Here is a 23,147-nt window from a genome sequence, read left to right on the forward strand (position 1 = left end):
CAAGCTGCAACATCGTATACACAATATATACATAACTTGTATATTACATTATTATGTGTACATATATTTTACTACTATGGCACCTATGTGCATGTATATACATACGTATATATACCTGCACGTATACACCTACCCGCGGTAACGTATATACCCTAAAAGAGTAAGAGGAGCTGATCTTCGGGTATGTGTAAGAAGAAGGGGATGCGTTGGAAAGGTGATGGCGGAGGGATTATAATACATGTATAGGCATACTCAATCCTCCGCTTTGCACAAGCGACGATCTCGGAGAAAAGAGGAGAGAATAGCAGGTATAGAATAGAATAGAAATGAAATAAAATGAAATGAAACGAAATGGAATGGAATTGGAGGTATAAAGCCACGGCGCGGGTGAAGAAGGAGTGATGATTCAGGGTGAGGTTTATTGCGGAATTAACCTTAATTACTATTTAACCCTCCTGCGCTGCTACAACGTTTCTAGCTACTTCTTCCTACTCATCATTCTGCTCCTACTTCCGCATTCAAACACGTATCAAACAACGCCGGATTAGCCAGTTGTATAGAAGACACAAGGTGTAACGGAGCGCGACGTAATTGATTTGTTTCGTTTTCATTTTATCTCTAATTATATTCAATAACTTGAGTACATTACACGACACAACAACTTTGAAACTTTTTTTTTTTTTAATGAATATACTTTTAATATATAAATACACAATATAGTATACTTCAACATATAGATACATAAATATATTATATACGGCGATGGGCAATCTTTAAAATTACACGTATATATATATATATATATATATATATATATATATATATATATATATATATATATATATATATATGTAAATTGAGTAAAAATTTCCTCAGGATTTTATTCTTCGATTATAATAATGTAATTATTATTGTTATTGTTATTATCTTTGTTGCATACTTCTTTCGGGATATCGATTGGACAACGAATAAAAAAGAGTTTTAGTGGTTGTAACTATCAAGATTTGAGAAAATTGTCAAGGGATACGAGAAGACGACCATAACTATAATACGACGATTTAAAAAATAATTCATCCTTATTATTATTATCATTATTATATTACTATTACTTTTTTATTACTTTTTTCGTACGTATTCCGGACGAAAAAAACTGTCAAGAAAATTTTATTGTATCGTGCACTCGCGAATAATCATGTTATATGTAATAATATCTAGAATTTATAATAATCTGAGCATTATTATATCATTATTCATATGTAAACTCAATTGAAACGTCTTGATCATTGATACACATAAGCATATATATGTATATACACACATATATATATGTTTAATACTTTTGATATATATATATAATAATATATTATGTACATGCATGTTTTCTGAACGATTTTCGTTTTATTTATTTTTTTGTCCTCTTATAGTTTCGTAACTCATCCGACAGAAAATCTCATATTGTCGTAGTGTAAGTCGAAGCCGCGATGAGGAGGGTGAACAATGGGAGAATGATCGACCACCACGACCGAGTGAAGTTTACCGTGTTTATGCTATCATTGCCGTTTTCGACGATGTTTACGCAGGTTTCGGTAACGCTTATCATCGGCAAACGTCTCGACAGTAAACTTTGCACGCCAGCTCTGTCATTCTCCGTTAAATGATAATTTCGTGACAAGACCACCGAGTACAGCTCGTTGTTCGGCGATCTAGTACAGAACGTCAGTACCATGTGGGACGCAACGGCTTTCATGACTTGCACGATGCCCACAAAGTGGACGTAATTCTTGTTCACCAAAGTACCTGCAGCGTCGGATTTTAAGATATATTAATATCGAGAAGAAGAGGAGGAGAATAAGTCAAGCAGTGAATTACAATCATAGTAACGTGCAGTAATTTCGAGCCATGTAGCAAGTTTATCGAAATCAATTATCAAGGATGCATGGGTATACTGACCATTCTGCAGATCCCTTGATCTCCATAATCCCGGAGCGCCGGAAGGATCCGTTACGGTAAAAGAATAGTCCAGATCACCATCCAGCGTGCTCCACAAGAGTCTGATCGTGAGACTCTTACTTCCTGTGAATCGCAGCCTGACCACCGGGCAGCTCTCGGTTATACCACGACTGCTGCTGGTTGGTCGCATAGGGTTCATCTTGTGCTCCACGTACTCGACCACGTACCATTTTCCAGTTATCTGTGCAGTACAAATACGTGTTTCCTCGCTTTTTTCTCTCCCTCTAATTTTTTTTTTTTTTTATTATTTTCCGTTCACCCAAGCTCAGCAATCGAAATTTTGTCCGTTTTTCTTTTGGAAATTCATAAATAACTGTACGAAACGATATTATTATCAAATCGTTCCAACGGTACATACCTACGTGTATAAGAGAATTGTTATTCCCAAATTGTTGTTTTCATTTTTATTTATTCCTCTGTACCATATACTGAAACGCAAAACGATACGAAAGAAAAACGCGCAAAAAATAATGAATCGAAAATAATGCGGGAGGTAACTTTTTCTCTACACGCCAAAGGTGTATCGTGTACACGTATGTATATCACGGGTATTAAAGAGAGGGTGGAATTAGGAGGAGGGAAGTGTAGCGAAAAGGCGAAGAGCGAATTGACGGGCTGGTGGGTGGGTTTCACCCTTAGGGACCGTGTTTTGAATACGGTGTGGATATACATACACGCATGTATATATATATAACGTGTACATACTCTTGTACATATGTATGTACATTATCTCGTTGTCTTCCCCCATGATCTTTTCCCAGGTATGTGTACGAAGCTCGTGCGATTTACATGCTTTATACGTTGATGTACGTATGCAATGTACGGAGAGTTAGAATATGCGTGTTATGACGTCTATGTACATGCGGTGCGTGCGTGACATTCGGCTGTAATATAGATACAGAGTTTTGCATTAGATACATACATTATACGTTATACCTAGCGTACCCCAGAGGATATAATGCGTGGTTATGTATAACTTGCGACACGCACCTGCCGCCCCTCTTTGCACAATAAACACGGTATACGTCGTGAATTATGTATGGAGCATTCCATGCCAACTCCACCGAGGCGTGCAGTCTAATAAATCGCTGTATCGGATTTAATACATGATATTTTGCATCGAATCTTCTGCCAGACTTCTTTTCTCCGAAGTACGATGTATAATAAGTTACGTAGTAAATGATTAAAGGCCTTACAGCTGATTTGACGAATTTTTTGTGGATTACGCTGTACATAATATATAATCCACAGTTTTCCGATATGGAATATAATACGCGTAAAATACCTTCGTGAACACTCCCCTTGTTTTAGGTAAAACTATAAATGCGGCCACCCCTTGTATGTATATAAATCAAGTACCGAGCGTACATTAATTAATGCACGCGTATATAATACGCGACGCAGGCGTGCGTGAGGCTAAAACTCGAGATAGGTTCCGTCGTGCACCGTTTATGCATTAGGAAAATTACTGCGTAGGCGGAATTTACAGGGTGTACAATGAATCTGTCATCTCGGTTCAAACTCACCAGATACAAATTTTCCGCCTGACTTATGATTGTATACTTTCACACCGGTTTACATTCGCATCAACGATACCGGGAATACAAGAGCGATGAGATTGAAGCTCGTCTGCATGTTTAAAGAGCCCGGTGAATAAAAGTTTATTCATTCTCGTTTAAGGTGAGTTTTTAAGTGATTTCCTCAATTTACGATTTACAGCTGACATTGTGAGTCAGATTTACCCGCGTATAATATATGTACCTCAGGGAGTATCGAAAAATTAAAAAACTCTTGGCTACCCTCAAAAATCAAAGATATCATTGAAATAAAGGTCTCCGTGCAATGATTCGATTTTTTGACAATATATAGGGGGTGCGCGGCATGTTTAAAAACGCCATTTTTAGCGTTAAATTCACTTTATCACTGATAAACGGAAACAGATCAATCAAAAAATTCTGCATTTTTTATACAACGTGCCCAGATGTGTTCTCTTTCAAACCCATATTCACCGAACATTAACAAATGGTTCATATATTCGAAAAAAAATCTCTGAAAATCAATATTTTTGTTGGTGTGAATCAATAAAATATGAAAATTTTCAAAATAAAGATTTATTTTTTAGCAATTTTCGCATTGTAGGCAATATTCATTGCCACTACTCGTTTACAAGAAAAAAATATGGCAGAAATACAGAAGCGTTTTAGAAAAAAAAATCAATATTTAATGACGATTAATTGAAAAATTGTGAAAACAATGATTTTCAGAGATTTTTTTTTTTCGAATATATCAACCATTTGTTAATGTTCGGTGAATATGGGTTTGAAAGAGTACATATCTGGGCATCTTATACAAAAAATGCAGAATTTTTTGATTGATCTGTTTCCATTTATCAGTGATAGAGTGAATTTAACGCTAAAAATGGCGTTTTTAAACGTCCCGCGTGCCCCCTATATATTGTCAAAAAATCGAATTATTGCACGGAGACCTTTATTTCAATGATATCTTTTACATTTGAGGGTAGCCAAGAGTTTTTTAATTTTTCGATACACACTAATGTACCTGTACATATCGCGCCATATTTACCCCTGCTGCAGCACATACGCATACATTATATAGGTATCGTCTTGCGTTCCGTACGCGCGGGTTTTCCTGCCTAACGTCAATAAATTGTCCCTACACCCAGGGCACAGCCATACGTGTTGTGTTGTATAGTATGCCTACGTGCAACAGCATGCACGAATAACACCACCGTGCACAGAGGCATTGTGTGCGCATACATATATAATTTAATACAGCTATGGGGCTTCTTCGGTGGGGACCGAAGTCCTAAACCTTGATGCTCCCTATAGACATGGTGTCTGCAATCGTGTCTGGAATTATCCCTGAAACTTGCGGGAAACATCGTCAGAATATATTATTGGGATTTTTGTTTCGAGCGCGGATCTCTGAACCATTCTTGCCGTGGATTTCGGTCATAAACCGCGTCCTGTGATCTCCGTTGATCATTTATCACATCACGAGGGTATCGCATTGCCACCTGGAAGTCTTATCAACCCTTTGAGTCACAGTGGTAATCATTCTTACCGCCCATTTTATATCCATTTTTTGTACATTTAAACCATTTTTAAACATATTTCTCTTCGGTGATTTTGCTATTTCCACAGTATAATAATAGGTTCTCAATAATCGAGAGTAATTGTTGCGATATAATGTGAATTATTATTGTTGGAATCAAATTGATTGAAACAAATCGTGAAAATTGAAGGAGTAATCCATTCCCGGGAAAGTTACCCTGCTACCCATGTATATGTATTGCATAATTTATAAATTTTTGGGATTGCTGATTACGAATCTAAAATCAAGTCTTGGAAATTTAGTGTGGCGAATCCAATCAGCGACCCCGTAAACCCCTGAATAGAATATGTTGACCGTATTCGAAAAAATTTGAAATTTTCGTTTACCACATTGGATCCACCATCTTAAATTTTTCAAATTTAAACTCAGATTTGTGATCAGTGACCCCGAAAACAACGACATAAAGTTTTTTGGTCGGATTTGATTACATTTTTTATTTTCGATCACCATGTTCGATCCGCCATCTTGAATTTTTGAAGTCTGATTTCAGATTTGTCCTCAGCAATCCCAAAAACAACAGAATACTATCTTGTTATAAAAGTTGACACAGCACAATAATGTGTGACTCAAAGAGTTAAACGGTATGGCATATGGAATGATGCTATAAAGACGCACTATCAAAATGAAAATGATCGTACCTGTTCGAGATCGAGGGAAGCCTGGGGTTTCATACCGGGACAGTGAGTGGCCAATCCCGTAGGAAAGTTTACACCAGTGTCGTCGTAGTCGTTCGCCGACGAAGAACTGCTGGCCCCCATCATTAGCAAGAGAAGGCACGCGAACGCTGCAAGACTCCAGCTGTTGCTTCGCTGATCCATCTCGTCCAGATGATGATTACGATGGCGATGATGACGATGATGATGTATGAAAATTAATTATTTCCAAAACGATGATAGTGAAAAATATGAATCACCCTCACGTAGCGTTGTTATTGTCCAGCTCGGCAGCTGGAATCCTGCACACAGAGCAGCTAATTTCGCGATGATTAAAACGTTTTAATTAATTACACCGGGTCCCTATCTCCTCCCTCTTCTCTCCTTCACCGCTCTTGGCTCGCGAACGGACGCTTTTCAATCCGGAAGAAAGATCCTGGTGTACGTATATATGTATAGTGAATGCGGAAGATGGATGGAGAAGGGGATAACACTGCCTATGGTGCAGCTTTGAGAGTTTAAAGCTTTCTCGGTTTTAAAGCGGATGCGCGGGAAAATCACCTTTTTTTTATACCGTCAAAGACGAAGGGGATATTCGTTCGATTTAATTAAATTTAATTAAAAGCGCGCGGGCTCTCTTTCTACGCGGATTATCGTTTCCATTCCAATTATAGTCAGTCGGTGCTGATTAGGAATGGTGCAGGACAATGTTAAGAATCGAAGAATGCGGAATAAGGTTATATAGGCACAGGGATATATTCTAATCAACAACGAAACGTGCTGTTTGTTCCCTCTTGCATTGTTTAGAAACCCAGGTTCACATCACACAGTTATAAAAACAAGTCTGCACACCGTTTTTACAAATTGTTTGAAATCGCCTCACTCAAGCCAATTGATTATTATTCTGCATCGCAGTTCAAACTTTTCTCGATTGGAAATCAGACCGACAGCTGCTGTCACACCACCACCCCACGTGTGTGTAATAATAAAATATCAATCATCACACCTGCGGCAGTTGCAACGGACCTCGATGCATGATGACGATGATTAGAACACGCGACATTTCTGATTAATAGATAATTTAATTTAGAGATAATTTACATTCTCGTGCCAACCGATGATACGACGACGATGTCAATGGTCTTGGTACGCTAGCTTAAAATGCCAGATTATTCAGTCGGGATGATCCTGACGCTTGCGTTACGGAGTCCCGGAACGGTCTGACCCTGTTTGGCTATATCATCTGGGCTATATGTCATACGGTCGACGGCAGCCGGGCCGAGCCGATATCAGCCGGAGGACGAGGACGAGGACGAGGACGAGGACGAGGACGAGGACTAGGACGAAGGACAGAATCCCTTCTCCTCCTCCTCATTCCCTTCCTCCTAAACCCAGAGAGTGCTGCCGTGTTCTCGTCGCCGCGCAGCGCTGCGCTGTCATGCTCTCGCCTTGTCTGCCTCTTCTTCGATCATTTGCCCGCAAGCTCCGTTCATCCCCCAGCTCCCCGATATTCATTCAATCTCGTAGTAGTCAGCTGGCTGTGCTGGCACTCGTTGATTGATCATTTCATGAGCCAAGGTAGCCTCAAGCCGGCAAGGTTGTAGCTAGTCAAATGATCGGATGAATACGCCTTCATGCATCCACGCATGCATACGCTATTCGAGTTGCGCCGGAAAAACAGATCCCCTTTTATTATTGTCATAGATTATGCATACGCGCAAGGATTATCGCGGTGTACCAGATTCAAAGACGATATGTTGCAGGTATCTTTCGGCATGATTTCGTAAATAAAAAAGCGTACCGCGAAATTCTCCAAAATTCAATTTAAAATTCGGTTTTACCTTAATTTCAATATTAGTTTGTCTGAAATTGTTGAACTTGATACCTCAATGGAGGAATCTTGTATCAAGAACTAGTATAGAGCCTGTATTTATCGGAAACAAATTCTGCATAAAGGATTACAGCGCAAGCTACATTGCTGCAGCTGCGTTCTAATTTGCAGAACTGCATTATCGTCGTTCAGCGCACGATGATACTCAATTTCTCAATCGACGGTAAATACTGATTTCGGTTGGTAACGAAGGAGAAGCTTATCAATCTAGTTATCTTAGCTCGGTAAGGCAGAGTTCGGTAAAACTAGATAAAATGAATTTCGAAAAACCGACGGACCTCGAAAAAAATGGTCACGAAGGGTGTATTTGAATTTTGTACGGGACTGTTTCCCCCTCCCTTTTTCCCATCGGTCGCGTCTATGGCGCGAGGAATCCTCGAAAGCCTTACACTCACGTGTAAATTTGTGAAAGTGTGCGCGGCGCGGCCAGCAGCGGCAGACAGCTCTCTGAATACACGCGTTATTAACAGCGACATGCGCATATTCATGTCAAGTGTAGTGTGCGAGTGGTGAAAACAATATTTTGGCCTTCGGGGGCCCAAACAAACATTATTTTTACAAAATGGTATGATCAAGTTGAGACATTTTTACCGGTACTCGTCATCTCGACCGTTTCACCCCAAATCTCGACTACAAGCATGCTTATTATTGTTATTCCCAACCGCTTGCCTAACATTCGCGTCATTGGCTCTGCGAAATCGAAAACTGGGTTGTAGAAAAAAATCCACGTTGCACCTGATTTTACGCTCTTTCTCTCGCTCTTGCTCTTATTGCAAACCCCGCAGGCTCTTTGACACTGTCAAATAACCTACAATACTCGTTGGGAGGATGATGCATGCATTTTACCGCCGTATTTCATAGCCTACATATGGAATCCGCACAATTTGGACCTTTAACTCAGTCCTCGAATTCTCGTTTGACAATCCTTCAACAGAATTTTGTCCATATCGGTTTGTCGCGGATGTAACTAAGGAGGGGGGAAAGCTGAGTTTACCGAAGTTAAGAAGAATAAACAGACCAAGCGTTCCAACATTTTCTCCACATGTATCGTTGTTTTTGTTTCAGTACAAGCTGAAGTTCTCCCAGAGGGATAAAGTTAAGAAATTTATAGCCTTCACGCAGACGGGCGAACAGACGGCGATTTACTGCTTGACTCAGAATGACTGGAAGCTCGATTTGGCCAGCGACAATTACTTTCAGAATCCCGAGGCTTATTACAAGGAGCCGAAAGTTTCTGTAGATAAAAAGAAACTTGAAGTTCTATTCAGCAGATATCAAGGTGAGCTGGCCGCACACCAACCTTCCGTTTGATCTTCATTTGTCACTCAACCTCCGTTCACAGACCTCAACGAACCTGAAAAAATTACTGCTGATGGGATAATGAAGTTCCTCGACGACCTGAGCCTCAGTCCTGAAAGTAAATTAGTCCTGATAATAGCATGGAAGTTCAGGGCCGAAACGCAGTGCGAATTCACCAAAGACGAGTTCATGAACGGCATGATGGATCTAGGGTAAATAGCGACTTATATCTCGCATTTTTGTTTCATAGTTCCCGGTAATTGTTGGTATTGTTGTTTTTTCAGCGTCGACAGCATCGACAAACTTAAGATTCGACTCAGCAGCTTGGAATCTGAGCTCAGAGACGCTCAGAAATTCAAAGACTTTTATCACTTCACTTTCAACTACGCCAAGAACCCCGGACAGAAGGGATTGGACCTTGACATGGCTATCGCCTATTGGAACATCGTGCTCGACGAAAAGTTCAGGTTTCTACAGCTCTGGTGCCAGTTTCTGCAGGTAAATTTGATAACTCGTATCCCTAGAAAGAATTGTTTACACCGATTCTGAAACAGTTTCCCCTTTCACGTCACAGGAACATCACAAACGATCGATTCCAAAGGATACGTGGAACCTGCTGTTAGATTTTGCGCTTATGATCAACCCCGACATGAGTAATTACGACGAGGAAGGAGCGTGGCCCGTACTGATCGACGACTTTGTAGAATGGGCTCAGCCGCGTGTTCGTCAGTCTCTTTAACATTTTACGCTGAGCTGTCAGTGCCGCCACTGATGCTAATATCGCGTGGCTGGCTGATTGATGAGCTGGGAATATTCTTGTGTATAAAAAGAAATTGATATATGTGCATATTATTACTATATAATTCACAGCGATATAACAATGTCGATTGCACATAGATGATTTTTAAAATCGATTGGCGAGAGAACGCTCTGAGGCTGATATCATCGTTCTTTTCGTTTTTTTCTCCAACTTTTTTTTTCTTTTTCGTTGATTATGCCACTATCAGAAAATTCGTACCTCCAAGTTCGAAATTACAAAGAGAACGGGAAAACTTGAAGAATACACCATTTGATTTTGTAAATAATCAAACACACAGGCACACAAACTACAAGTCAGTTCCGTAATAATAGAGAGAAAAAAATATAAAACGTTATAACGAGGAAACACTTGATTTCACTATAGTGAAAAAACAAACTATACAAAATTGTAACGTTGCAAAAAATAATTCATGCGTTAGGAAATGATCAAAACACATCTTCTAGGATTCATTGAGAAAAATCTTCTTTTTTTCTTAGAGTAATGTTATTAAATTGATGCTGGCGCTGTATGATTTGTTACAAAGAAAATATTCGAAACGTAAAAATATATATATAGCTATGTATATAGAGACGTACATATACCGCAGAAATATGTAGGAAACATGAGCGATGAGGAAACAGGCCCCTTTGAAAAAAAAATGCCCTATGCATCTCAATCAATTGATACTGCTCAATTTTTTTTCATTATTAAGAGAAGATATCAAAGGATAAACGCTTCCTAGAAAATAAGAGAAAAAAATAGAATATACAAACGAAAAAAAAAGGTATTCCAAAAGAGAAATAATGGGAAAAAAGCGGATAAGAGAAAGACAAATAAAGTGAGAAATAAAAATCGTTAACATTGAATCAACCATAATTACACTAAAGAATTACACTTGTGAGTGGACTATATGAACCAAAAAAATCAGAAGTATTTGCAATGATTCGTTGTAACGTTCTACGTTGTACGAGCAAAAGAAAGACAGGGGAAAAAGAATTGGTCAAGATTCCACAAGATGCTCAAGTTACGCAGATAAATCGGTAACGATTACACAGAACGCTTATTCGATTTGTTAGTCAAATTTTCAAACAAAATAATATCTTATTATTATCCATATAAGCTGCTATTGTCGGGCTTGGAAAAAAAAATTAAGAACTAACCAGCAAACGATATAATTTTGGTTTTTAGCTAATAATAATAATAATAATAATGATGACGATGACTATGACTATGACTATGACTATCACTCTGACTATGACTATGACGATTACTACGACTACGACTACGACTACTAAAATTACGATTACTATGACGATGACAATGACGATGACGATGACGATGACTGTGACTGTGTCTGTGACTGTGATTGTGACTGTGACTATTACGATTACGATTACGATTACTACGCTACGACTACGACGATTACTATGACTATGACTATGACTATGATTACGACTACTACTACGACTATGACTACGACTATAACGATGATAATATATACACACACACACATAAATATTATAGTAATAATATAAAAATCTATATTTTCATTTCTAAACTTCTCACACTGATATGACGATAGCAAATGCTGCAAACTATATAAATACCTGCGCCTGTTACACAAAAAGATGAGTGATTTTTTCTGCATTTTTTGTTGAACGCGATTAAAATTTAATCCTATTTTTGTTTTACCACGCAGACGCATTTCAGTGAGCGAAAAAATCCAACACATTCTGTTTCAACTTCGGATATATTCTCTAAGTTATAATAGTTAAGATTTTTCATGACACATTTTTGCAAGCCCCCTTTTTTAATATGACACTATTCCGCAAGTCGAAAAAAGAAACATTAGACGAAATGTTGTCACAGTTTTAGTTTTATTTATTAGAATATCAGACTATCATCATCGTTCTCGGACCATTTATGTTCTAAAATGTCAGGAATGATTTATACTACACGATCGAACATCTCCGTGATATTCCAAAATCATCTCTAAACGTAAAATACATATGTAATGAATTTGCGTTGATCCAACTTAAAAATACAAGCAGAGTAGACGGAAGAAATTGGAAAATAGCAAACTGCTTAAAGAATGGAAACTTGCTATCAATTTCCAGTTACAGACAATGTTAAATGTCACATTATTTTTGCTCTCACTCGAGCCAAAAATATCGACAAGAATATTCTGGAAAGGATTTTTAACTCGTTCAATGCCGAAAGTTTTGCAAACTATTCTTAAACCATGGAACGTAATTGATTCCTGGCGTCGCGCCAATCCAAATTTTGGTAGATCAACATGTTGAGAACTTGGAGAAAAAAGGAGAAAAAAAAGAAATTTAGGAAAAGATGAAGAGAGAGGGAAGAAGAAAATATATATATTTAGAACATCAACAAATTGTAAATAGTGTAAATAATAAAAAAACAAACCCATGTCATAATATTAATCTATTGATTAGTTTAATTTCATTGATTGAATAAAAAAAAAAAAGTTAAAAAAAACCATCGTCTCAAGGTGCCCACTTGTTTCTAACCCATTGGGGAAAACTGAGTACCGTCGCTAAAGCATTGAGTACGATTAGAAACGTCGAATTTCAGTATAATATGAAAAAAATAAAATCGTGGTACTGTTTTTTTCTTCTCAATTTTATTCATTTTACCAATTGTACTATTTTTAAAAATTTTTTTATTATTGTCTGTATTTCTTCTTTCAGTAACAACAAATCTTCTCGCGCTCCCGAAAAGTCTTGATCCAACCCTCGTCTTGATCCTACATTTTCTATCATTGACCGCGACAGTTGCACGAAAATTTTGCGTGCCCACAGCTGCTCTTAATGCGTCTAATCTGGTGGACGAACGCCAGTTCGTATTGATCAGGCTGTATCCTGTAGCACCTGATCAAGACGTGGCGGACGTACCATTCGCACAACTTGTCGAAGTCGTCGATGCTTGCCTGAAGATAATCAGTGGAGGAATTAAGCCGCCACATCTTTCGGAGCGTATTTGTTTCTTTCCTACCTGTGCGATGACCAAACCCCTGGGCGGATGTCCAGCCGTGTTGTGGGTGTGCGAGTCGAACAGCGTCACCTGGAATATCCTACGTTTGAAATGAAACGAAAGGAGTTGGAGGCACGACTCCCACCTTGAACGTCGATTCCTGGAAGATGAACAGGATTGTTCTTCCGCTCGTTATCAACAGCATGAAGAGGTTCTCGCCTTTTGGCTCTCGGTACCATTCGCTAAGGTGTGACTGAACGTTCCTGTACAATCCGCAACCAATGTCCTCGTGGTAGACACGGAACTTCTGCAGAAATGTAAAGCGACGACGGTAAGGAGTAGAACTTCGGATACGAATGCGACTCCGCCCCATTACCCATTCCTCAAGTGAAGGTCAAAAAATTTAAATTTATTTACAGTAGTCCAATACCTTCCATCATGCCGTTTAAATAACATCTAAGCCGAAAAGGTTGTCACTTATTTCCTGAAGGTGGTCGGCGCTGCCCGTTCGAAATGTCAATTTTACATACTGTAAATAAATTTAAATTGTTCGACCTTCACTCAACGAATTTTGTTTCACTACAAAACGACCTGGTCACGAATAATTTCCAAATTACCCATTCCTTCAACGTCCTCAAGGATTTTCCTCCATATTGCAATGCTTCTTCCGTGTTCAGGTACGCGTAGGGGACGAGTCCTCGTTTCATTATCCAAGAGTGCGTCTCGTTGCCCTCGATGATGGCCTCCGCTATCGTGACGATCATGTCCTGGCACTCGTCTACATCCCAGACGACGATGCCGTTCTTGGATATGCGCTGGGCGACGAGCAGGCAAATTAATGTGCATGCCTCGCTACCTGCGGTATGGTTTTCTTTCCTTAATTAATCATGCTTCTAGTCGAAAGATAAGGAGATACAAAACGAGGGAGGCTAATCAGATTACCCTCTTGACCGGGAGGATATCGGCTCTGGGCGAAGGCCGGATGGTACCAGAATATGTCAACGACACCGCAATAACACTCCCTATAGTGCGATGGAAAGTCATCGCTAAACAGTGGCGGGAGTTGGCTCATGACTTTTTAGAGCCCGGAAGAGGTATCCGTTGTTGCTTTCTACTTGTCACCGACCCCCTGCTTCTTCAAACTCTTAATTTTAGTCCGAGAATACATTTTTTCGAAATTTTAATTAGATTCATATTACTATCCGAAAATTGAGGGGAAAACTGGGAAAACTAGAAAGATTTTTTGACCAAACGTTGAAATTTTTGTCATAAAGTGACTGTATTTTCGTCGTTAGACTTGAAGTTTGCCTCGGTCAATTGATGCATCTTTTATTCTTGACTTCAAAATATACATTGTAAACATAGGCACACGTATAAAAAAATTGTTTCAACATACATTGCGGGTGTCAAATTTGTCGCAAGGATCTCGGCGAACGAAGAGTTTAACTACAGGAATCTAGCAAGGCCTCAAATACATTTTTTTTTCTTTTAACTTTTAGCAAAGGATCATCTCCCCTCCGTCGTATCGCCTGAAGTAGAGATAGGAGAGCTCGTAGCACGACGGTCTGACGTTGTAGCAGTGCTTCATCAGGCCCAGATACCAGGCGCAAAGGCTTCCCAGTTTCTGCAGGTCGACCTGCGAGCAGAATCGGTCATGCTTAGAGCCGCTTTTGAACAATTGAACGTATCATTCTTGGTACCTCATTACCTGTGCTACAACCGCTCCACGATTCAAATGCTGGTGCGAATCGATGAGGGTAACTTTTTCAACGGAGTGTTGGAACGTCAGCAGAACTGATCTGTTGTCTGCTATTATGATCACAAAGAGATTGTCGGAGTGATTGGGCGGCGGATTTCTGTACCATTCTTGAACAGTCTCGTTCAACTGGTCGAACAACGAACTTCCCATGTCCATGAGATAGACCAGACTCTTCTGCAATTTCAAATAATATCAATGGTTTAAGGGTCGTAAGATCCGCATCAAAAGTTAGGAAGAGAAACAATCTGTTTAAAAAGCTACAGATTGTCCGAATGACATTTAGAAATCATAAAAAAAAAGATTGAATTGATTGAAAAGAGTGTTTCTAACCCATTCGATGATCGACCTCATGCTCTTTCCAGCGGCCTGAATGGCCTCGGGTACGGACATGTTGACGTGGGGTAAGTCCCCGGACTTGAGAAGACGCTCATGAATTTTGTTGCCCTGAACGAAACTATCAGCGAGACATTTTATCAGCTGGGAACTGAGCGGCGTCTGAGCGCAGCAGTCGTGTCCACCCGAGATTTTCATGTCGCTCTGGGATATCCGGAGGGCGACGAGCACCGCTATCAGGGTGCAGGCGTTGCTACCTGGTGCAGGGAATGAACGAAAGAGGAAATTTGGAAACTCGAATCTATTTTTCACGGTTTTACCATTTGTTCTGTCCCCGTAACGAGACTGCGAAAAATTCTGACCAAACCACCAGACAAGCACCGGACCCTGGTGTTCCAGCTCGTAGTCGGCATCCGGCGAGTTCATCCCGAATTTACGCCTCTCCTCCCGCTGCTACGCGATCCCATTTATCCTCCTGTCACTTAGAATTTATACCCAGCTGAATGAAACTGGTGAAATTGCTCCGCGTGTCAGCGGCCCGCCATCCTTCGAAATATCACCGCTAGGATCAATGGACTGTTTAACGTATCGAAATGTCAATTCGAGAATATTGATAGGTTCACAGGATCAACGCATCTCAAGAACTTAAATTTTTTAAGATCATCCCGAAATGGAAGCGTGATGCTATCTGCCTCTATAATTCATTTAAACTCAAAGTTAACGTCGGGTATTCGACGACCCCCGCAGTCGTATAGCAGAAAGGTAACCAAGATGGCGGCGATCAAGTTCGGCTCGCATTTGAAAGAGTTGCGGATTTTGTTGTGTCAGACTTCCAAGTCTAGTCAGGGCGTGAGGTGAGTTTATTAGTGAGTAATTTAACCCAAAATAGCAAATCTAGTATTTGTTCAATTCTGTCAGACAAAGAGGGTATGATAATTTTGAGGTTATGATATGCCTCCCACAGTTTTCAGTAACAGATATTTTGATATTCCAGGGATTTCATCGAGCAGCAGTATGTCAAAATAAAACAAAGTAATCCGAATTTTCCGATCCTGATAAGGGAATGCTCAGCGATCGAGCCGAGGCTCTATGCCCGCTATGGTGAGCATTGTTACATCATTATTCCAATCACACTTTTTCTTGTTTCAATCATAGTCTTGTTTCCACAGAATTCGGCACTGAACGCAATGTCCCTCTGTCAAACATGAAGTCCGAAGATGTCCTGAGTGAGGTTAAAAAATTGGCCACAAAGTAACTATAGAGACAATGGATTAGATAACTTGTAATATATAATTTATTTAGAGAAAGTGATTAGCTTATCGCCAGTGCAGCGACCATCTACGTTTATTGAACATTAAAGAGTTAATTTACGATATTTTTCACTTGTCTTTTGTTGCTAAAAGTTCTCTTTAAAGAATATCCTGCAGAATATTTTGGGGAAAAATTCAAAGGAGCCATTATTTGGATAAACAAAATTAGTGTTTGTGTATTTATTCTAATATATGTGAAAGATTCAGAATTATTTTGTACTTTGCGCGAATGTTCGAAGGGAATCGAAATATTCAAAAATAGGGATGAAGTAAGGCAGATACAAGAACAAAACTGAACAAGACAATTTCGCGCACTCGATTCACGACCATTGCGAAAGGGGAGTGATATTGAGTCTTTCATATTTTCTTTCCTCCGAACGTTGTCAGTAAATTGGTATACCTACATTATACAGGAGTGTATACACGTATGCTTAAATATTAATCAGTAACATTTTACAACCAAGCCAAGTGTAGCATACTGAATGGGATTATCATTATCATTGTAACTATTTTCGTTATCTTACACTATAAATCACAACACAGCAACCAAAGATAGAAAACTGCCTACATGTGAGATCCTAATGGAATTGTTAATCGTATTTCTGACTATGTGCGGTCCTGAGTTAAGCTCCTAGCTTGAAGAGTCACATAATCATCTAATCGTCATTTAACTGCCGTCGACAATGAACATTAAATCATCTCTAGAAAGAAAACAGAAGAGGAAAATAATTTCCCCGTTTACGACTAATTTTATGGTCTAGGCTTTGTCTGCGAACGCCGGTAGACCGAATAATTCCGGCTTAAATTCCTCCAAGCTGTTTATTACCAGCGTAGCATCAGTCTGCAATCTTTTCGGTAGGTTTTCATCAGGCACCATAACGCACTGCATTCCCGCCGCAAGCGCAGCTTGCACGCCATTTGGAGCATCTTCAAAGACAAGACACTGGAAGAAAAAGAAAGAAGATTGAAAATGCCAAACGTGCTACAAAGCTGGATGATCGAATTGTAAAATCACTGATCAACCGACCTTGGCAGGGTCTGCTGGCTCAGGAAATCTTTCAGCAGCAACGATGAATATGTCGGGACATGGTTTTCCCCTCCTGACGTCAGGGTCGGAACCACCCAGCACTTGGTGATTGAACAGATCGAACACTTCCAGGCTGTTCACAGTTTTCAATTTGTAACTTTCGGCGCTCGAGCTTGTTGCCAGAGCTATTGGAATGTTGTGAGCTTTTAAATGTCGCAGCAACCTCTCAGCACCTATGGAATATTTGTCATGGGTACGATTAGCACAAGGTTCTTCTAGGTTCATTCTTTTGATTCTCATACACAAGATGCAGTGCGATAGCAAAACTTTTATTTACTCGAAACATGGTATGAATATCTGTTACGTTATTTTCGTCTTTTTTTCTGTACCATCTGATTTCAAGATGTCTGAAGTCCATTTTTTTTTTCTGTCACAGTCAGAAGCATGTCCAGTTAGTAAAAATGTGGGTTTGTGGCTTTTTCTCTCTTGATTTTTTCGAGAAGACAAAAAACATTGAATATAAACTGTTTTCGGTTGAAATAAAAATATTAGTATGTACATAAAGTATATTTACATAATTTCTTGACTCATGTATGTGCGTGACGAAAGCTCATGAATTATATATACTGAATGGATGTATATGAATAATTAACTATGGCAAAACACATGTTCCTCAATCTCTCTGGCCCACTGTGGTTAACAGAGATGAAGAAAAGATAGACGTATAGGAAATTAAAAAAGTGTTTGTAAGGTAAAATGCAGGAACAAGATGAAACCTCAATGAGAACGACAGTGAACAGCGACATTAAAGTGCCGGGGCAAAATAATCTGGTCAAAGCGTAAAATTGCCAGGCAACTATCGCTCTAATTCTATACCAGTTATATTGACAATTACTAGGGCAAAAGAAAAACGATGACTTCGCGATTAGTTACAGCGGCACAGCGAGAACAACAACTTTGTGAACATAAAACAGAATACAATAACGAAACATTGTCTGGGGTAGTTATTTTTGTTTTCTGTTTTTCTACATATTTGTTGACCTGGCATCAATTTAACGTCTGTGAACAATTCCTTCTGCAAACGGTGATAAATTTGTTGAAATTCGTTGGCACTAAGGGGCAGCTTGTAATGCTCTATTATCATTTCGGCGCCTGTACGCTCCGGTCTCCCGAGAACTTGGAACTGGATATCGCTTTCGTAACGCTGACCATACATGGAGCATATATTTTGATAAATAACTTTGTATATCCTCTCGGTATCTGCACAGATCAAAAAGAAGAGGAACGAAGACAAGGGCGGAAAAAAGGAAAGAAAGAGAAGGACAGGAAAAGAAAGGAAAGAAGATTCCTCCTGTTAAACATCTGTTTCAGTAAAACACAGGCATAATTACCGGGCAGTAATTTTGAACGACAAAATAATTCGATGTACAATTTTTTTGCCTGCGCCTCAAACTCCTCGGGCTTCATTGGCAAATCTAGTATTTTGATTATTGCCGCTGCCACTTCGGTCGTCCTCAGTCCCATTATACGTGCTTTGTGCTCCCACGTGTATATCTTGCCGTATGGCGCGACGATTTGACTAAACGCTTCGGTGTACAGCGTTTCCGTATCTGTGCAAAATTTAATCTTCCATTTTTTTTCTTTGAATATGTAAGAATATATTCCAGGACCGATTGTTGAGTTCTAATATGAATTTTCAAAAAATCAGTCCATAGATAATATTAATCAATGAAGAACAGTCTTATCTCTTCATGACTGGTTTACATCCTTACACGTGACACGATTGAATAATTATCATAAATCGTGGATTGTGGCGACACGTGTGCAAATTAGTTACTCCTCTTTAATTGCACAAGCTCATCATTTCTGTGTCTTAAATCACTTGTCAAAGAGAGCAAAACTCGGAAGGTATTAACACGTAACAATTTCGAACCAATAGTCGTTTTTTTATTCAAAGTCTAACGTTATGACATCATCCCCTTCATTAATTTTCATCAAAACGTACTCGGACTTGTAGCTGATTAGACTTATAAGCCATTGAATTAGATAATTTTTAATCTGTCAATAGCAATTTTCTTGAACAATCAATTACTTTATCCATGGTTATAAATTTCCATTTAATTTTTTGCGTCTGCATGTAGCAAAATATTAGTTATCTTTTTCTCATCTAAACCGTTCAAAAATCGTGACCGAAATGTAATGGAGACTTTGTAACCAGCAGTCATTATTATCGACATCGTAGGGACGATTGCATCATCGCGATAAGTTACTTCCTGGTCCCACGACCTTGTCGAGGTCAAACGTACAATAGTTTACAGAAACAGCGTTAAAAAAACGATGTGCAAACATTGCACACAGCATAATACAGTATAAGGTATGAAATGATTGGAACAACTATAGCTTACGTTACACTAATAATATAATAGGATGTTTGTAATTGTTCTGTTTTGTTTTTTTTACCCAATAGAAGGCCGTCCATGTCAAAGATACAGTGGGTGACAGGTTTGAACTGCGTATTGTTGGTCATTTTGGCAGCTGACTTCGAAGCACGTTGACGGTTAGGGAGAGGCGAAACTTTTAAGGTTACGCTGATCAGGGGCTGATGAAACTCTGCTTCCTCGCAGTGATCTCTCTGAATGCGTGTGCCTTGAAAGAACGCTTCGCAGCGGAATGCGTATCCTCCTCTTTACTGGAACGATGTCGACATCGTTTTCTTATCTCGCCAAACACGCTACTGGCAGGGGTCGAGCGTCGAATAGTTCGAAGGGCTGCGCTAGCAAATCCACCCACCACCACCAGTTTCCTGATCCAAACTGAAGATTGTAACACCCGCTTTGCGCAACTACCTTGTCTCTTTTATTATTATTTTATAGGTTGAATTGGAAGATGTTACACGTGTCAGTGTACTTAAATTTCTCCTGAGGAATAATAACTTTCAAGCCGTGTACAAACTCTTCCGTAAATAACATAGATGCCCGATAACCCGAAGCCTTGAACTCATACGGTTCGTTATAGTATATTTTTCAGTCAACGTACGGTTCAAGTTTTCAAGATGCAAAATCAAATTAATTAAGACTAGTGATTAGGACCTTAGACACCAACTTTAGTTATTTTCCCTTTACGAAGAAAATTTCTAATTGACTAGTCTTCACGGACTGTAAACATTCATTAATTAGATCGGAAAAGAATAGAAACGGATTAAGAATTTCAGTACGATCTATTCCGATTTCTTGATCCAAACGGATGTTTCGTATTCTTTGAAAAGAATTAATTCGGATAGAAAGAATTGAATCGGATTGATAATTGCCATCACTTATTCTAAATAAATAATTGAAACGAACAAGCTATTAGAGGTGGCATTGTCGCGAATATGACGGGATAGGAAAGAACAGATAAAATCGAATAGAAACGAGTAAACAGATTAAAACGAACAGTGTCTCATTGGAATAACTCATGCTTAATTCGGAAACTTGAAGAAATGGGATTCATAATTCTGCTAATCGTTCCGTTTCCATTCTTTTTCGGTTGTTGGGATCGGTAAAAATGTCAGACTCTAGGCAACATGGATTCAGATCTGAGTTGTGCATTGCCCACAGAGTCTACTGCTCCGTGGCATTGCCGAATTTGAACGCATATGGCGGGATCGTCGAAAAATGGATCGTGAAAGTGATGAAAGATCTTGTAGTTCGGGATGTATCGGCCTAGGTCCCTAGATTATACCAGGTCAAGACACGCGTGTTCCAGTTTTTCTCACTATAACCCGGACAAAAATTTCTATGCGCGTTCGCTCAAAAGTATTTTATAGCGTTTTCCACTGGGATTTACTTACATTATCGCATTAACCAGTTTTGACCAAACTTGCTCAATTTTTTAACGTTAATTATTAACGAGTTGCGCCCTTAGTGTCTTGACGTTCACAAAATAAGTAGCAGCACGTACATATTTTGAGGTTAATCATCGCGACAGGTCAGGAATCAGAACCACACCAGGTGCTTTCCATTTAGAGGACAGTGTGACACAGTGTACAAATTTCGGAGTTAAAAAAGGAAATAAGAAATAAAAAAGGAAAAAAAAGGAATAGACCAGAAATGTTTATATTGTGTCATATTGTGCTGTAAATGGAAAGCATCCATTGTCGTACGAAACTTTTGGCGCATTCTCACTAATTTTTTTGCCCACGCGGGTCTTGACCTGGTATAATCTAGGGACCTTGGTATCAGCAAGCGATACCAGCGCCTACAATACATACGTGCGATATGGCAGCGTTGGTACAGAGACGTACCGGTCAGTTGCAATTACCCACAGTTACGCATCTTTAGAATCAAGACAGAAAATCAAAAAAAAAATCACCTACGTATTCGTTGAACATTAATCTTGTTACAAGTGTTATAAAAATGTTAGCTAGCCGAAACTTCAAGGACAAAATCGTAAATTAATCACCGTTACGGATCATGATTTCCGATCTCGAAATGAGGTTATGCACTTGACAGCTAGCAACTTGTTTTAACTAATAACCAAAATTTTGAATAATAATAAAATTTTTAGTAATAACCACATATTTTTTATGCAACAACTAATTAGAATGAACTAATTTATCATTTATATTAGATTTTTAATCTATAAATTTTGAGGGGATAATTACATGAATCTGTAACGATAAAAATATATTACAGTTGTTCAAAGCACGTGTGGTCTGCATGATCTCATTATTACTATTAAACCTTAATACTTTTTAATACTTTAATACTATTTCATACTATTATTAATTACTATTATTAAAATTACTAATAATTATTATTAAAATTACTATTAAAAATTACCGAAAATTATTCTTGCTTGGACGTAGCCAACTGATTTCGATTTTCTGTTTTGATATTATTCAGATTATTGAAAATGCACTCCAGAGATGCATTGGAAAAAGGCAATACAAGAAGTAGATTTATTACGGTTCTGAGATTCGGGAATAGAGATTCACCTGTAAAGACGTGATCATAAATTAGAGATGCAAAGCTGGAACTTTGTAAAACAAAAGCTAATTTACATGCCTTTACTAACCTGCAGAATTTGTCATAGCGAAGACCTGCTTCCAAAATTTCTGTGCGTCGAGAACATTTAAGGAATATTTGGAAAAATTTAGATATGCAAGCTCTCTCCACTCGTTGTCAAGGACTTGCTTGTCAACAAACTCCAGCAAGATTGGGAATCTGTTGAGAATGTCACTTAGACTTTTTCGCTGGAACTTCTGGACAGTTGCTGGATCTACAATCTTGATTATGTCAAATATGTCGTCTTTGAATTGGAAGCGATTCGGATTTGATGTAATTCGGGGTATTTCACGCGGGACTTCGGTTTATCCGAACCGTCCTCCGTCCCGATCATTTCGAATAAACGGGAGTTTACTGTATTGTTGTTGCTTTAGTGCGCTTCACCGAAATGCTCTGAGCAATTTTTGAGTCAGGAAATATATTCGCACAGAGCGGAGTCAGGGTATCCATCAGCAGAAAGGGCAAGTTAAATTTTAAGAATTTGAAAAACCAAAAATTTACATTCGAGTAAATTTAATATTTTTTCGAATGAGACCAAAATCATTGTGATCGATCAATAATTGCGCACGTGCGGAGTGAACAACTGCGGGGGCGGAAAAGCGGGTGACCCACCGACCTCGTGATTTCGCTCGTGCCGATGGCAAAAAATTAGGATGAGGGGCAAATATGATTAGAAACGAAAGAGTATAATGTGGGGATGAAAACCACCCCCGAAAGAATTTGATCTGCCACCCCCTGGGGGAGGGGGGGTCTCCGAAAGACAAAATTGGTTTTTTGGGGCTAGCGAGAGAGCGGCTCGTCCGATCGTCTTTATTTTTTTTCGAGGTTGCATCTTTCTCGACCCAAAATGAGCATTCGGTCAAAAAACCGCTCTACCGGTGCCCAGAAGTGC

At 39.1% G+C, this 23,147-nt stretch overlaps 5 protein-coding genes across 8 annotated transcripts; 2 read left to right on the forward strand and 3 right to left on the reverse strand.

Annotated features, from left to right (window-relative positions):
- Positions 1-1,128: 1,128 nt before the first annotated feature.
- LOC124183458 lies at positions 1,129-7,026 on the reverse strand. The gene is made up of 3 exons (XM_046571973.1): positions 5,784-7,026; positions 1,951-2,191; positions 1,129-1,797 (listed from the first exon to the last, which is right to left on the reverse strand). Exons 1-3 carry the CDS (start codon positions 5,961-5,963, stop codon positions 1,451-1,453), a joined length of 768 nt encoding a protein of 255 aa, XP_046427929.1. The 5' UTR covers positions 5,964-7,026; the 3' UTR covers positions 1,129-1,450.
- Positions 7,027-8,035: 1,009 nt separating this feature from the next.
- LOC124183211 (DCN1-like protein) lies at positions 8,036-11,856 on the forward strand. The gene is made up of 5 exons (XM_046571394.1): positions 8,036-8,254; positions 8,755-8,968; positions 9,032-9,200; positions 9,273-9,486; positions 9,563-11,856. Exons 1-5 carry the CDS (start codon positions 8,252-8,254, stop codon positions 9,725-9,727), a joined length of 765 nt encoding a protein of 254 aa, XP_046427350.1. The 5' UTR covers positions 8,036-8,251; the 3' UTR covers positions 9,728-11,856.
- Positions 11,857-14,035: 2,179 nt separating this feature from the next.
- On the reverse strand, positions 14,036-15,408 carry LOC124183210. 2 transcript variants are annotated; one of them, XM_046571393.1, is made up of 4 exons: positions 15,194-15,408; positions 14,871-15,130; positions 14,490-14,714; positions 14,036-14,417 (listed from the first exon to the last, which is right to left on the reverse strand). In XM_046571393.1, exons 1-4 carry the CDS (start codon positions 15,297-15,299, stop codon positions 14,277-14,279), a joined length of 732 nt encoding a protein of 243 aa, XP_046427349.1. In that variant the 5' UTR covers positions 15,300-15,408; the 3' UTR covers positions 14,036-14,276. The 2 variants fall into 2 exon arrangements, with proteins under 2 accessions (XP_046427349.1, XP_046427348.1); XM_046571392.1 differs by having other exon boundaries at positions 14,871-15,408.
- A 163-nt stretch (positions 15,409-15,571) lies between these two features.
- LOC124183215 (NADH dehydrogenase [ubiquinone] 1 alpha subcomplex subunit 2) lies at positions 15,572-16,248 on the forward strand. Its single transcript, XM_046571400.1, has 3 exons — positions 15,572-15,727; positions 15,868-15,974; positions 16,043-16,248. The coding sequence occupies exons 1-3, from the start codon at positions 15,645-15,647 to the stop codon at positions 16,126-16,128; spliced, it is 276 nt and encodes a 91-aa protein (XP_046427356.1). The 5' UTR covers positions 15,572-15,644; the 3' UTR covers positions 16,129-16,248.
- LOC124183212 (pseudouridine-5'-phosphatase) lies at positions 16,150-20,053 on the reverse strand. 3 transcript variants are annotated; one of them, XM_046571396.1, is made up of 4 exons: positions 19,671-20,053; positions 18,252-18,470; positions 17,211-17,443; positions 16,150-17,126 (listed from the first exon to the last, which is right to left on the reverse strand). In XM_046571396.1, the coding sequence occupies exons 1-4, from the start codon at positions 19,735-19,737 to the stop codon at positions 16,941-16,943; spliced, it is 705 nt and encodes a 234-aa protein (XP_046427352.1). In that variant the 5' UTR covers positions 19,738-20,053; the 3' UTR covers positions 16,150-16,940. The 3 variants fall into 3 exon arrangements, with proteins under 3 accessions (XP_046427352.1, XP_046427351.1, XP_046427353.1); XM_046571395.1 differs by lacking the exon at positions 18,252-18,470 and adding an exon at positions 18,602-18,820 and having other exon boundaries at positions 19,671-20,042; XM_046571397.1 differs by lacking the exon at positions 19,671-20,053 and adding an exon at positions 18,640-18,779.
- Positions 20,054-23,147: the final 3,094 nt, after the last annotated feature.

The sequence above is a fragment of the Neodiprion fabricii genome, chromosome 5, assembly GCF_021155785.1.
Source record: "Neodiprion fabricii isolate iyNeoFabr1 chromosome 5, iyNeoFabr1.1, whole genome shotgun sequence".
Taxonomy (NCBI): domain Eukaryota; kingdom Metazoa; phylum Arthropoda; class Insecta; order Hymenoptera; family Diprionidae; genus Neodiprion; species Neodiprion fabricii.